General features: G+C 34.9%; 1 protein-coding gene across 5 annotated transcripts in view; it reads right to left on the minus strand.

The window, feature by feature from the left end:
• Positions 1-14,516, minus strand: part of U2SURP (U2 snRNP associated SURP domain containing) — an 87,506-nt gene that overhangs the window by 58,849 nt on the left and 14,141 nt on the right. For all 5 annotated transcript variants that reach the window (XM_074298423.1, XM_074298424.1, XM_074298421.1 and 2 more), the window contains exons 2-5: positions 6,393-6,440; positions 1,736-1,867; positions 910-1,008; positions 449-563 (exon numbers count right to left, since the gene is read on the minus strand). In XM_074298423.1, coding sequence (XP_074154524.1) covers positions 449-563; positions 910-1,008; positions 1,736-1,867; positions 6,393-6,440 — 394 coding nt within the window. The remainder of the gene's footprint in view (positions 1-448; positions 564-909; positions 1,009-1,735; positions 1,868-6,392; positions 6,441-14,516) is intronic.

The raw sequence follows: 14,516 nt of genomic DNA on the forward strand, positions 1-14,516 counted from the left end.
CCAACCACCTCAGTTTATTAAGACTAAATACTAAGGCATGGAAGGACTGAGATCTAGAAACAACCAGGTAAACCCCAACTCTATTAAGTACTGAATCATATAAGTTGCAGTCCCTTCCTTTTTTAAGTTTTAGATGTATCCAAATTCTAACACTTTATGCTTTTAACTCTTTAGAAAAAGTATTTATTCAGAAATATATATAATCTTTTTTAAAAAGAGGCAATATGATTAGAAAGTTGGGCTTGGAGTCAAGAAGGTATGGGACTAAATATCACCCCAGGAATATACACTTATGAGAAGGCCTTGGATAAGGTACACATCTTTGGGCAACTCATAAAGACCTTAAATTGAAAAACAAGAGCTGAACAGTTTTTACAAGCTTTAGTTCTGAGCTATCTAATCAAAATCTACTATAATTACTGAATGACAATTACACATTCAAACTTACCTTTAGCAGCATTAACTACACCACCTCTCACAAATGTTTTCACTTTATTACCATCACTGCCTTCAAAAGCAGCAAGGAACTCTTCATAAATCTCAGCAGCTGCCTTCTCATCTTCCTAAATAAGCAAATTGAACAATTTAGTGTATAACTAATAATCTAATGTATAACTTTCCTATTGTATATCCTAGTAAGTCATCCAGGAACACATTAGCAGCTGAAATCTTCCATCCCCAAGCAAGCAAAATAATGACTTCTACATCAACATCTACTCAGTTACAGAAATTACTCACCATCTCATATTTTGGAATAAAACCATGCTTTTAATGATCAATGTAAACTGTTTTCCATGCTGAATTAAACCAATTTTAGGTATGCCCCAATTGCAGAGCTGGACCTCACCATTCTTAGATGTATCATGGTCACAGCAGATATTAGGTGCAAGAAAAGGGAACACAAATTACCTTCTTCTTCAGTTCTTCTTGCTCTTTCTTGCTCAAAGTCCTTTTAGCTGCACTCATCTTCCCAATGCTAAAAGCTTTGAGCTTATTTTCCAGAAGTGGCTATTCAAAGAAAAACAAGCTTAAATGTTTACATAAACAATTCTTAAAATACCACTTTTCAGAACTGATATCTAGGTCCCCCCAAAAAAACTCTAAGCAAGCAAGGCCTCTCTGACCCACGCCTGTGAGACTTTGTATTTTCCTAAGACTGTAACTTCTAAAGAAGGAAATAAATCTACGTAATTGGGTGGGAGGTATTTTTATTTTTTCATGAAAATTTTTGATATAGGACCAGACACAAGGTGATAGTTTACACTTCTTAAAAGTGATTTCAAAATGATTCTGAAAGAGCCTTGAGCTCATATTGATATATCAGTGTGAGAGGTTAACCATAAATAAAGTTGCTTCTTGGACACATGTTCTGTAAGTTAATTAGATTAGGAAGAAAAGGACACAAAGGTTCTTCTTTGTTTCCTTAAAGCATAAGGAATGGCCCCTAAACTATCTGTATAGGTAAAAATTTGTAATTATATATTATTTCAAAATTGTTATCCTTAATATCTCACTAGAAATTAAAATCGAAAAGCACCAGTAACAAGTTAATAAAAGCAAAAAATTACTCTTTCCACCATAGGATTCACTAATGAAAACTAGAATCAACATTTTTAAATGAAACAAGACTGCAATAATATAAGTTGAAATTTAATTTGAACAAGAATTTCAAGTGAAAATCAATTCTAAAACACAGAGCAAAAGTTATGTTCCTAATTTATTTTTTCTAACTCACCCTTGACAGATTTTGATGGGGAGAATCACAAAGGTTCTCACGGGTACTTTCTGTCCTATAATTGTGCTTCCTTGGGCTCTTAGGTCGTGTTCGACTTGGCATATCTGTATCTGAGGGTCCAGCTGCATCCATCTTCAAGGGGAAAAAAACAAAAAGTAAAAGAAACCATACATGAACATTATATAGTCCTAGGCCCTGGCAAGATATTTTCTCTGAAAAACTAGAAATGAAAAAATATAAGTCAGAAAGTACTATTAGAGTAAAATTTGCTCATTTCAATAAGACTGTCTATTAACATTCCTTTCTTTTTACATCAATCTTAAAATTGGATAGGTTTTATAACCTATATATGGTTAAAAAAAAAAAAAAGCAAGCCCTTCTGCGCAAAATAAAAGTCTTAAGCTCAAAATTTGGAGAGAAAAAAACAAAAAACAAAAAAACAGCATTTTGTGGACTAGAATTGATTTCCCAACATTCATGTTTATTTAATATTTATTTCCTAACACCTTCCTTGTTTTTACTTAATGTCCTCAACTTTTGTAGACTGCAGATCAACATCTACTCAGTGACTTAGACCTTTAGAGAAATGCATGGAGAACTGAGGGCTTAAGACTCGCACAGGTGACATAGCCAGCGGGAATTTGAGGATTATGGACCCAGGTTTTCCCGACTCTGAGTTAGGTTTCTATCAATCCATCATTTTTTTTTTTTAATGGCTACTTTTAATGACTTTTAGATGAGTAAATCTATATAAACTAAGTTTTTTATTTACTTGTCTTAATGCTAAATTATGGAAATTAATATAGTCACAATATTCAAAACCATCCTTAGAAGTTATATTGCAAAAATCAGTGTAGTATAGTGGAAATAACACTGGATTTAGAAGACCTGGGATCAAATCTTGTCTTTGTCACTTAGTACCCAGGTGACCTAAGCTACTACTCTCTGGGTTTCAGCTTTCCCAGATGTATAATAAGGAGCTTGTATTATGACTATCTCAAAGATACCTTCCATGAACCACACAAGCTACAAATTTTTCCAGGTAACAATTTAAGGTTGATTCATTCCATTCATTCAAAAATATTTAGAATATCAGGCATCAACAATAATCAACAAACTCCCAACTTAAGAATGTTAACTCCACCTGATATTCTTAAGTATAAAATTAAAAATGAGAGCAATTAATGGCAACTCAAGCAGACTTCCATTACCACCTATGGCATCCTAAATCCTTGATAGCTTTTATTTCTTTCTCACTGTATTTTCAGGGAACCCTTCCACATAGACAAATTGGCCAGACATCTACTTTGCCCCTCTTCGTTATTTGGATAACCTTCTTCCCCAGGCATGGGTGTCACTTGGAACATTTTATCAATGTTAGGGATCAAAATCCAGAAGGTATACTCATCAAATCTATGAAAGGCAAAACGTGAATGGACTGGAGAACAGAATCAAGATTCAAAAAGATGCAGATAGCCTGGAAAGATGAACCAAAACCAACAACATGAAATATATACAAGGTAAATAGAATACCCTCATATTCAATTTTTAAAATAAAAAATGATCAGCTGAATAAAAGTTGTGACAGGCCTGAAATTGACAGTGAAAAAGATGGAGTTGGTGGAATCTTGGGCTACACCCTACTTTGATATTTTAATAGTCCTGTGACATTTCCCTGACAAAGATCATACAGATATCAATTCACTATACTTTCTAAGCTTTGTCTGTTTTTCTAAAAGTCCTGCAATGCACTGGATGCCTTCCTCTTTCTTATTTAATTTCAGGGATACCCAAATAAGGCAGAGTAGTATACCGACAAAAAAAGGCTCTCTTGGAATCAGAAGAGAATTGAATTCAAATGCTCCCTGTTATACATACTACTTGTATGACCACAGGCGAATCATGTAACTTCCTTTGTCTCAGATTTCTCTCTGCAAAATGTAGGATTACCTGCCTCATGTTATAAAGATCAAACAAGATATGAAGAACACTTTGCAAACCTTCACAATGATTTTCTGGATAACCTCTCCTCTCTAGGACTTGATGGTATAACTGGCTCATCCTCAAAACTTTCTGACCACTGTGCAGCCTTCTCTACAGAACCTAAGCTTTAGCTTTGGGGTCTCCAAAGGCTCTTTCTCTTGGAAAGTGATCAGATTGCACTGCTTTCTGAATCACCTATACACCAAGGAATATTTAGATTTATCTAGCCAGCCCTAGGAAGTCTCTTCCCTGAACTTCCCTCTTTCTGTCAAGACATACCACCATCCTTCCAGTCACAGAGTTCTGAAACTGTGGGGTCACTCTGAAATTCTCCCTCACACATTGCAAAACTCACTCACTGGCAAATCTTTTTTAAACTCCACAATATGTAGTATATTCACCCCCTTGTCCAAACACACACAGCTACCACTATTTTAGGGCTGCATACCGTCTTACATGGAATCTACTGACATTGGGAAGGCTTCCCTGCTTCAAGGTTGTACCTTCCACAGAGTGGCCAGAAGAAGTTTCCTTAACACAGAGCTGAGCATATGTCATTCCCTTGCTCAGTAAAACCTAATGGCTGCCTATTGCTTCAGAATCACATATAAACTCAGATGGGCATGCAAAGCCTTTTTTACAACTTCTCTGACTCTAATCTACCTTTCCAGCCTGATTATTCATTCTTTCCCTTTACCTTCTTTACATTATCTCACTTATTACCTACAAAAATCCTTATTTAGAAAATTAAGTTTCAGAAGTTAACTAACTTTTCACAATGCCATCACATGGGCCCTATAAAGTACCACTGTATAAGGGAAAAGTAGGACCTTAGAAGTTACAGACTGTAAGGATCAGGGGAGGAGCCTTGCATAGCAAAAGAGGAACAGAAGCCTTAAAGCCTGAGGCACCCATATGTAATTTCTGCAGCCAACAGTCACTGCTTGAGTGGGAGCTCTGGTCATATTGAGAACACAGCATCAACAGGAGACATCTCCTTCCCTTATGTGCGTGTGACCTCATAGACCCTATATAAGCAGTGGGGACCAGGAAGTAGGTGGAGTTCAATGGGAGTTCAAAAGGAGTCAGCAGGATGTGAACACATGGAATGAATAAAGACCTGAGTATGCAAGCAGTTGTGTCTTTGGGTGCTCTGTTGGACACTGGGAAAGGAGGTGGCCAGAGATCTCTGAAGACCTCTGATTGGGGTAAGATTGGTAAAGAACCACTGTAGGAACAGTGGCCAGAGATTTTCTGAAGGCCTGGGAATTAGGCAAGACTAATAACTAGTAATCTCTGGGTGGGAGGTTGTAACAGACAAGTATATTTTGCCTTTACATAAAGGAAAATCTTTCTAATGATAGCTATTTAACCATAGAACAAAGTGTTTTGCCATACAAATAGACGAGGTTCTTGACAGTCCCTGGAAGTTTTCAAAGCAGATGTTGGGTTACCAGCTGTCAAGGATGCTATCAAATGAACCTCAGCATTACCAGAGAGATTGTGGACTATATTACTTTCATGTTTTTTTAAACTCTGATTCTAATATAAATGAGATTTGAAAAAGAATTCTTTGCACTTTGGCCCTGAACCTTCATGGTTAGCTTCCCCCTGTAGAATATAAACTCCTTGGGGGCAGGGACTGGCTACATAATGAGATATGAAGATTCACACTGTAATTTCTACAACACCCAATTAATGGAGAATCAGGAAAGGGGCTTACACTTTAGGACAGGATATAAAATACTGTCTTTGTGGTTCCAAAAGCATGTCTACCAACCTAGGCAACAATTCTTGAAAGAATATAAAATAAATCTTTCCTGAATTCATCAATGAGTCAGTGGAATTCTTGGTAAGATTTTTTTTATTTTGTTTCTTCTAAGAAAAAAGAGCAAACTAGGTGACACAATGGATAAAGCAACCAGAGTCAGGAAGATTTGAGTTATTCTAAGCAAGTCACTTAATCCTCTTTGCTTCAGTTTCCTTGTTTGTTAAAAAAAGAAAGAGAAAAGAAGAGAAGAGAAGAGAAAATCCCAAATAGGTTCACAACTGAAACAAATGAGCAATAATAAAATATAACAAAAAATGTTATTCCACCTCCTTAATGGAGTCTAAATAGAAATGGAAGGATATGTTACTTTATTTTTGGAGGGGTTTTTTTGGTCTGTTTTCTTTTGCAACATGGCAAATATGGAAATGTTTTGCATGATTGCAGTGTGTACCATCTATATCAAATTGCTTGTCTTCTCAAAAATAAGAGAGGGAAAAAGAATTAGGAACTTAAAGCTTTAGAAAAACAAATACTAAAACTTTATTTTACAGGTAATTGAGAAAAAAATAAAATGAGAAAAAAAAAAACATTCTGAAAAATGGTCATTTAGCTTCACTGAACTGACAAGAGTCCACAACGGGGAAAAAAAAAAAAAAAAAAAGTTTGAGAATTCCTTCAGAAAGTTATAGCATTTAATAGAGGAATTACAATTTAAGATTTTAAGGTGGCTTTTTAAAAAACTTTCTCCTAAATAGTGATAAAATAAAAATAAGACTACTAAAATCACATGAAGCAGAATTAACAACAATATGCAACCAAAATTTTAATGTAAACATCCACAAATGTTATAGAAATGAGGAAAGGAAGACTGTTTCCCAATCCATTCTTATCTTTTACACTTACATGTGCATCTGACGAGCCAGATGAATGTACTGTGTCTGATGATCTGGTCTGGAAAATAAGAAAAATAAAAATCTATTTGAAAACAGAAAAAAGTTTTTGTACTCTAAACAAGGCATGCCATTTCTTTTGGTAGACTTTACCCTTCAAACCTTATTGGCATGTCTTTTCAAGAACTAAATACAGGCAGAGTCCAACATACAAATATGTAAATTATAGAAACATTAATATTGCTACCTCCCCAATTCAAAACAGAGATTATATCCTAAATACCTACAAGAATACTATACTAGATACTGAGGATACCAAAAAGAAAATCAAGCCCCTGACAATTTAGCAACTTAGCTGATATATGCATACAAATAATATAAAAATATACTACTAGAATGAGCAAAATGTAAACCTCAACAGAAATGAGATTAGAGGGAGGAATCTCCTTTACTTGGGCAGAACAAGAAAAGTTGTGCCTGAATTGTGTTTTGAAGGAAGAAAAGCATTTCAAAAGAGATGAGGGATAAAATGAACAAACATGAAATTTTTAAAAGGCAAGATAAGATGGGGAAGAGCTCAGATAAGGGAAGTGGCATAAAACAAGGGCTGGGAAAGGTTAGGATGGCATCAGCTCATGGAGGACCTTGAAGGCTAGACTGAAGCATTTCTATTTTATTCCAATTAATACATATTGACTGAAAGTTATAAAGTAGCAAGGTAGGAGGTATAACATGATTATACATGTGCATTAATATTACCATGGCAGTAGTGTATGAACAGACCAATGATAGAAAAGATTATTATCATCATTATTATTATTATTTTTTGGTGAGTCAATTGGAGACTGAAGCATTTCTATTTTATTCCAATTAATACATATTGACTGAAAGTTATAAAGTAGCAAGGTAGGAGGTATAACATGATTATACATGTGCATTAATATTACCATGGCAGTAGTGTATGAACAGACCAATGATAGAAAAGATTATTATCATTATTATTATTATTTTTTGGTGAGTCAATTGGAGTTAAGTGACTTGCCCAGGGTCACACAGCTAGGAAGTGTTAAGTGTCTGAGACTTCAGGGCTGGTGCTCTACCCACTGTGCCACCAAGCTGCCCCAAAAAGATTATTATTATTTTTTTAAATTTCTGCAAATGGCCACAATATTCTTATCAGTGCTAAATTCACTAGACACAGAAAGTAAAAATCTCAGTGCAGAATGATATATTCTTTTCCCTTTCTGATATCTGTAAAAGCAAAAACTAAAGAATCTAAATGAATGGTTGTGTCAGGATTCGATTTTTTTTTTTCTGATCATTATGGCAATCTCAGAATAGAAACTCAGACTGTGAGCACCCAAAGAACAGATCCTTCCTCACCACCAAAGTTTCTGTTCCTATACCTACAAAATCATGAGTACAATGTTCACTCTTTCATGGTAAGGCTTCCTCCTTTCCCCCCTTTCCTTTTATCTTTCATTTTGAGGCTCAAACTGCGAGCTCTTTTAACTGTACCTGCAAAGGCCTTTCTAGTTCTAAAAATCTATGAACTATTGACTAATAACTTTAATTAGAATTTCAAATTCCATCCAAAGAATTGATCGTCAGTTCTCAGGTTATTAGTATTGACTGTAGTATTAAAAATTCAATGTTCTTATGTGGAAGATGGCCAGCATTTTACACTAATAAGTAAGAGAAATGTTTAAAATGAAGGCTTTATGTTATAAATGAGTAAAGTATGGCAAAAAGGATTTAAGGGATTTGTCCAAAATCAAATGGCAAATAGGAGGGTCTTCATTTGAATTCAGTTCTTTTGACTTCAAAATTTAAGTTTTCCCATTAAACTTGTCAATAACTTTAAAAAGGGTATTTAAATAGTCTCTTGGAACAAAAAGATCTTAATTTCATCACTGCAGACTCCTCTAGTTAAAGGAAAAATAGATTCAGGGTAGAAGTCATCAGAGGCCATCTGATCTAACGCGCGCGCGTGCGCGCACACACACACACACACACACACACACACACACACACACACACCCCCGAATCTCATTCAATTAGCTTCTGCTTGAAAAGTCTTTTTTTTCTTCTTCTAAACTTTCTCCATCCAAGCATTTTTGCAAACTGTAGTCAAATATTCCTCACCAATATTTTTTCAAATTCCCTATTACTGTCATTACCTTAATTCAGGTCCCTGTCATTACAACTATTTTAAGTTTAAAAATGATCTGTCTTTAATCTCCCCATTCTGATCTACAATTCACACAGCTGCTCACTTAACTCTTCTAAAATAATGTTTTTAATAAATACATTATGTCCCTGCTTAAAAATTTAGCAGCTACCAAATGTCTTTCATGTAAAGAAAGTATAAACTCCTTAGTTTAGAATTTAAATTATATCTTTATTTTCACTAATGTCTAAATTAAAATTTAACATTTCCTTCAATAATAAAGTTAGGCAACAAATATAATTTAAGAGTTTATAGGTTTCCAGGAGATTATTGTACATGGCAATGGCAAGATTATACTGAAAAACATGCCTCTTTTCAACAATGAGGTGATTTAGGCCAGTTCTAATGGTTTTGTGATGAAGAGAGCCACACAGAGAGAGACTGTATGGATCACAACATACTTTCATTCTTTTTGTTGGTTGTTTGCTTGCATTTTCTTTCTCATTTTCCCCCTTTTTGATCTGCTTTTTCTTGTGCAGCATTTTAAGTGTGGAAATATGTATAAAAGAATTGTATATATTTAACATATATTGGGTTATTTGTGGTCTAAGGAAAGGGGCGGGGGAAAGGGAGGGAAAAAATTTGGAACACAAGGTTTTGTAAGGTGAATGTTGAAAACTATGCATATTTTGAAAATAAAAAGCTTTAATAAACCACGAAAACATTTTTACAGTCAAAGGTTCTGATAAAAGCCTCATTTCCAAAATATATAGAGAATTGATTCTAATTTATAAGAAATCAAGCCATTCTCCAATTGATAAATGGTCAAAGGATATGAACAGACAATTTTAGGATGAAGAATTTAAAACTATTTCTGGCTATATGAAAAGATACTCCAAATCGTTATTAATCAGAGAAATGCAAATTAAGATAACTCTGAGATACCACTACACAACTGTCAGATTAGCTAGAATGACAGAGAAAGATAATGCGGAATGTTGGAGGGGATGTGGAATTGTTGGTAGAATTGTGAATACATCTAGCCACTCTGGAGAGCGATTTGGAACTATGCTCAAAAAGTTATCAAACTCTGATCCAGCAGTGTTACCACAGGGCTTATCTCCCAAAGAGATCTTAAAGAAGGGAAAGGGACCTGTATGTGCAAGAATGTTTGTGGCAGCCCTCTTTGTAGTGGCTAGAAACTGGAAACAGAGTGGATGCCCATCAACTGGAGAATGGCTGAATAAACTGTGGTATATGAATGTTATGAAATATTATTATTCTGTAAGAAATGACCAACAGGATGGTTTCAGAAAGGTGGAGAGATTTACATGAACTGATGTTGAGTGAAATGAACAGGACCAAGAGATCATTATATATTTCAACAACAGTACTATATGATGATCAATTCTGATGGACATGATCCTCTTCAACAATGAGATGAAACAAATCAGTTCTAATAGAACAGTAATGAATCCCTCTATTTTTGTCCACCTGCTTTTTTGATTTCCTTCACAGGTTAATTGTACACTATTTCAAAGTCTGATTCTTTTTGTACAACAAAATAACTGTATGGACATGTATACATATATTGCATTTAATATGTACTTTAGCATATTTAATATGTGTTGGTCTACCTGCCATTTGGGAGAGGTGGTGGGGAGGAGGGGAAAAATTGGAACAAAAAGTTTTGCAACTGTCAATACTGTAAAATTACCCATGTAAAATTATCTTGTAAATAAAAAGCTATAATTTAAAAAAAAAAAAAGAAAAGAAAAAAGCTTTAATTAAAAAAATATAGAGTCTATTATAAGTTTTATCAGACTGTCACAAGGGGTCCAGAACCTAAAAAGACTTGCTCTAAGCCTTCAGATTTGGGATATTTTTTCCCATTCCCATTTATACACCTCTTTCTCCCCTTCTATTTCAATGCCACTTTTGCTCCTATGGATCTTCATGTACCTGAAACAATTTCTCCAATAATATCATTATTAAATATTAAAATTCTTCATTTTGGCCTAGCCATGCTAGATCTAAAATTCTATTACAAAGCAGCAATCATCAAAACTAGGTGTTACTGGTTAAGAAATATGGTGGTGGGTCAGTGGAATAGCTTAGATACACAAGATATACCAATAGTCAATGATTCCAGTAATCTACTATTTAATAAACCCAAAACTCCAGCTTTTGGAATAAGTACTCACTATTTAACAAAAACTCCAGGGAGAACTGGAAAATAGGGTGACAGAAACTAGACAACCGACTAACATCTCACATCCTACATATACCAAGAAAAGTCAAAATGGGTACATCTGATAACAAAAAAATTATGTATTACAACTGGATATTTGAATAGAAAAATTATTTAATCTCAGTGATTTGAAAATAGTACCTTTGTGATTTGTGTTGGCTAGCAGAAAGTATATTGTGGAGAATCCTATCAAAAATTCTTCTCCTTCCTTCAAGACCAACTCAGGAGTAGCAACCTTCACAAAGATGATTTTCCAAATAGAAATTCTCATTAAAGCTTCAGAACTTTTCTGGGTCTGTCTTTTGTATGCATTCTATGTACTTAAAGGCTTCTTAAATTCATACACTTGGTTATTCCCTTGACCAATGCAGACTGCAACCCTTTGTGACATAATATTTCAGAATTACTAGACTCCCCCCCCCCCAATTCAATGTTGTGAAGCCAACCTGGTGATGAGGCTTACCACACTTAGCTGGACTGTTAATTATTTTACAGTTAAGTGGTTTAAGTAGATAGATCATATTGAGCCTGGAGTCAAGAGAATATCAGGATCTTGCTAGCTGTGTGAACCTAAGCAAGTCATTTAAGTTCTGTTTGCCTAATGCTTCCTCAACTGAAAAAGGGGAAATAATTATGGCATTCACCCCACATGTTGAGAGGATCAAATGATATAGTATTTGTAAAGATAGCACATAAATGTTTTCTTCCTTACTGAGATTTAATAATTGGTTGAGGAAATAAACTAAGTATGTTCATCCCAAACACCAAAAAGAATGTTTAAGAATTCACTTCTTTCCATCAGTTTCCTTCAATCAACTTTGCTCTTCCTGTGTATTTGTCCCTGGTATTTTTGACAATTTCCCTCTCTGCTTAAAAACCAAGATTAAAAGGAAAGTTGGCATAGAGTAAAAAAAATCTGTAACTAAAATTAGCCTATGAACTGTTACCTTGAAAAACCAAGCACTAAAACACACATTCTCAGATGTCACTGACCTTACTAATTGTAGTCTAAAATAAAATGCCAACAAAGAGAAATGAGTAAGAATTTTTAGTAATGGGGACAGCCAGGTGGACCTGAGTTCAAATTAGGTCTCAGACACTTAACACTTCCTGGCTGTGTGACCCTGGGCAAGTCACTTAACCCCAATTACCTCAGGGGGAAAAAAAAATTAGTAATTACCTAGAGGAAAAGGAATAGTTCTTTAGGTCAGGTAGGCAATAGGAATTGGATGGGGATTTAGTTTCCATAGTTATGAAAATTTAATTAAGAGAAATACATATATCGAAATCTAAGAAATGTAAGTATATTCAAGGAAATAAAAGAATGTAATCAAATCAGAATGAGAATTAGAGGAAAAGAACCACCTGTGGGGGGAAAGGGAGGGGAGGTGCATAGGAGGAAACTTAAGAGTCACAATGGAAGGATTAGACTGTTCTGAAAGGATAAATTCAGCCAATATGGGATCAGGAAAAGAACTGAACTACTTCCAAATAAAGTGACTGGCCAAGGTAGGAGTAATAATGTATCAGGGGAGGAGATTCATACATACAGGGAAGAATTATGCACTCCTGGGACATCTGGTACTCAGCAGGCTGAGTGTCAAGGGAGAGATTTGCATTTCAGTAATTAAAAAAAAAAAAAAAAAAAAAAGAGTATTGATTGCAAGAGATCCAAAGCAGTAGGACAGCCACTTCTATAGTTGTAAAATTAAAGAATTTTAGTTCATTCCTTTCAAGTTCAATGAAGTTACTTCTCACACCTCTCACTCCAATGTTCAAATTATAGCCAAAGCCTTCGGTCACTTGTGCAACAGCACTTGAAAAGAACCCCTTTTTCTTCTGACAATACCACCACTAGACTGTAGGCCTTCAAGCTACCTCCTTAACTCAAACTCTAGTGGCTTCCTATTGCCACCAGGATCAAAAACAAAGTGTTCTATTTTGCATTCAAAATCCTAACATCGCCCCCCTCCACGTCAGCTTCTATGGTCTCTTATACCTTAATCTTCAACACATACTCTTCTATCCAGTGACACTGGCTGTTCACCAACAAGATACTCCAACTCTCAGCTACAAGTATTTTCTCTGGCTGTCTCCCAATACTAGAACACTGTTCTTCCTCCACTTCTGGCTTCCATTAAAAGTCAACTAAAATCTCCAGCAAAGCTTCTCCAGCTCCTCTTAAGCTTAGTGCTTTCTTTGTGTTAATTATTTCTTATTTATCCTGTATATAACTCGATATGTGCGTGTGCGTGTGCGTGTGTGTGTGTGTGTGTGTGTGTAGACAGTTGCATGTTATCTCCTCTACTGGATTATAAATTCTTTAAGGGTAGAGACTCCCTCCCCCCTTTTTAACTCCCAGTGCTTTAACACAATGTTTAGCACATAGTAGGCATTTAATAAGTAATTATTTATTACTACTTGACTAGAACTTATTCTGATACTTCTAAAAATAATTCTGAAACAAAGAACTATGATATAAAGTGGGGCTATTAGTGTACATGGGGGTGTGGATTAAAAATGTAACTATTGTTATCAAAAGACTTTGTGGAACTCAGCAGGGTTGGGGAGTAAGGTTGAGATGAGCTGATATGGCCCACTGCTTCCCCAGGTAGTCCAATAATAGTGTTACAACCTACAACATTCTTGGAGGAAGAAAATAAAAAGAATTTTAAAATCCCAAAAAGGGAAAAAGCAAGAATTTAATTTTTGGTCAAGAGGAAATGCAAGTTGGGGCTTGCCCATCTGTCCTAAAGATCTTTGGATGCTTTTACTATTTGGAATCACTAAGTCAAAAGTGCCTGCTGGGGCACTGTTCCAAACTTTTCCAGAACTGACTGGACCAACTTACAGTTTCACCAAGAGTGAGCTAATGTGCCTATCTATCTTCTCACAGTCTTTCTAAATTTAGCATTTTTCTTTCTTTTCATCTTTACTGATCTGAAGGAGGGGAAAATAGAATATAAGAGTCTTAAATAATTTGAGAAGGGTTCACTCTTTGTAAAGTGCATCTTAAATGTATTTTTAAATTAATAAAAAATTCTTTTCTTGCTTATCTATCTTTTAAGCCTTTTAAAGCTGTTTATTTCTTTTTTAAAAAAGGGGGGGAATGCAAATAACTTATACAAGAACTCTGTTAGAATGGTTTTGATGAATTTAGATTGAAATTGTAATGCTAATACAAACAGATTAACTACCCAACAAAATTAAGAGTTGGAACTAACAAAGTATAGTTCACAGCCATTCCTGCTTGGAAAAGCAAACAAAGGATGATTTCACTGTTCACTAAAAGCAACAAGAAATATTCTAAGAAACACCTGGTCACCTCATATTGAAATCTATTCATGACTAACATGAACAAACAAAAAACCGCTTCATCGTATTTACCAGCATCTTTCCAGAATATCAACAAATATAGAAATTCTGGGAAAATATTGCTAGGATATTCTAAACTAAATCAATACTTAAGTCATTTTGTTGGGAAACAGGGATGTATAAAATGTACTGCGGTTCCAGACCAGCCACAGCAGATAAAAAAGAAGTTTAAATAATTCCTAAGTCAAGAGGCAAAGTTGAATTATAGTTGCAACACTAAAAAAAGCTTAAAATTGTCATAAGAACCAAATAAACTAGAACTAAGTATTATTTACATAAAAAAATCAGGACAAAAATAATGCTGCAAAATGGACCAACTTCATCAATGATTATAATATATT

The sequence above is a fragment of the Sminthopsis crassicaudata genome, chromosome 3, assembly GCF_048593235.1.
Source record: "Sminthopsis crassicaudata isolate SCR6 chromosome 3, ASM4859323v1, whole genome shotgun sequence".
NCBI lineage: Eukaryota > Metazoa > Chordata > Mammalia > Dasyuromorphia > Dasyuridae > Sminthopsis > Sminthopsis crassicaudata.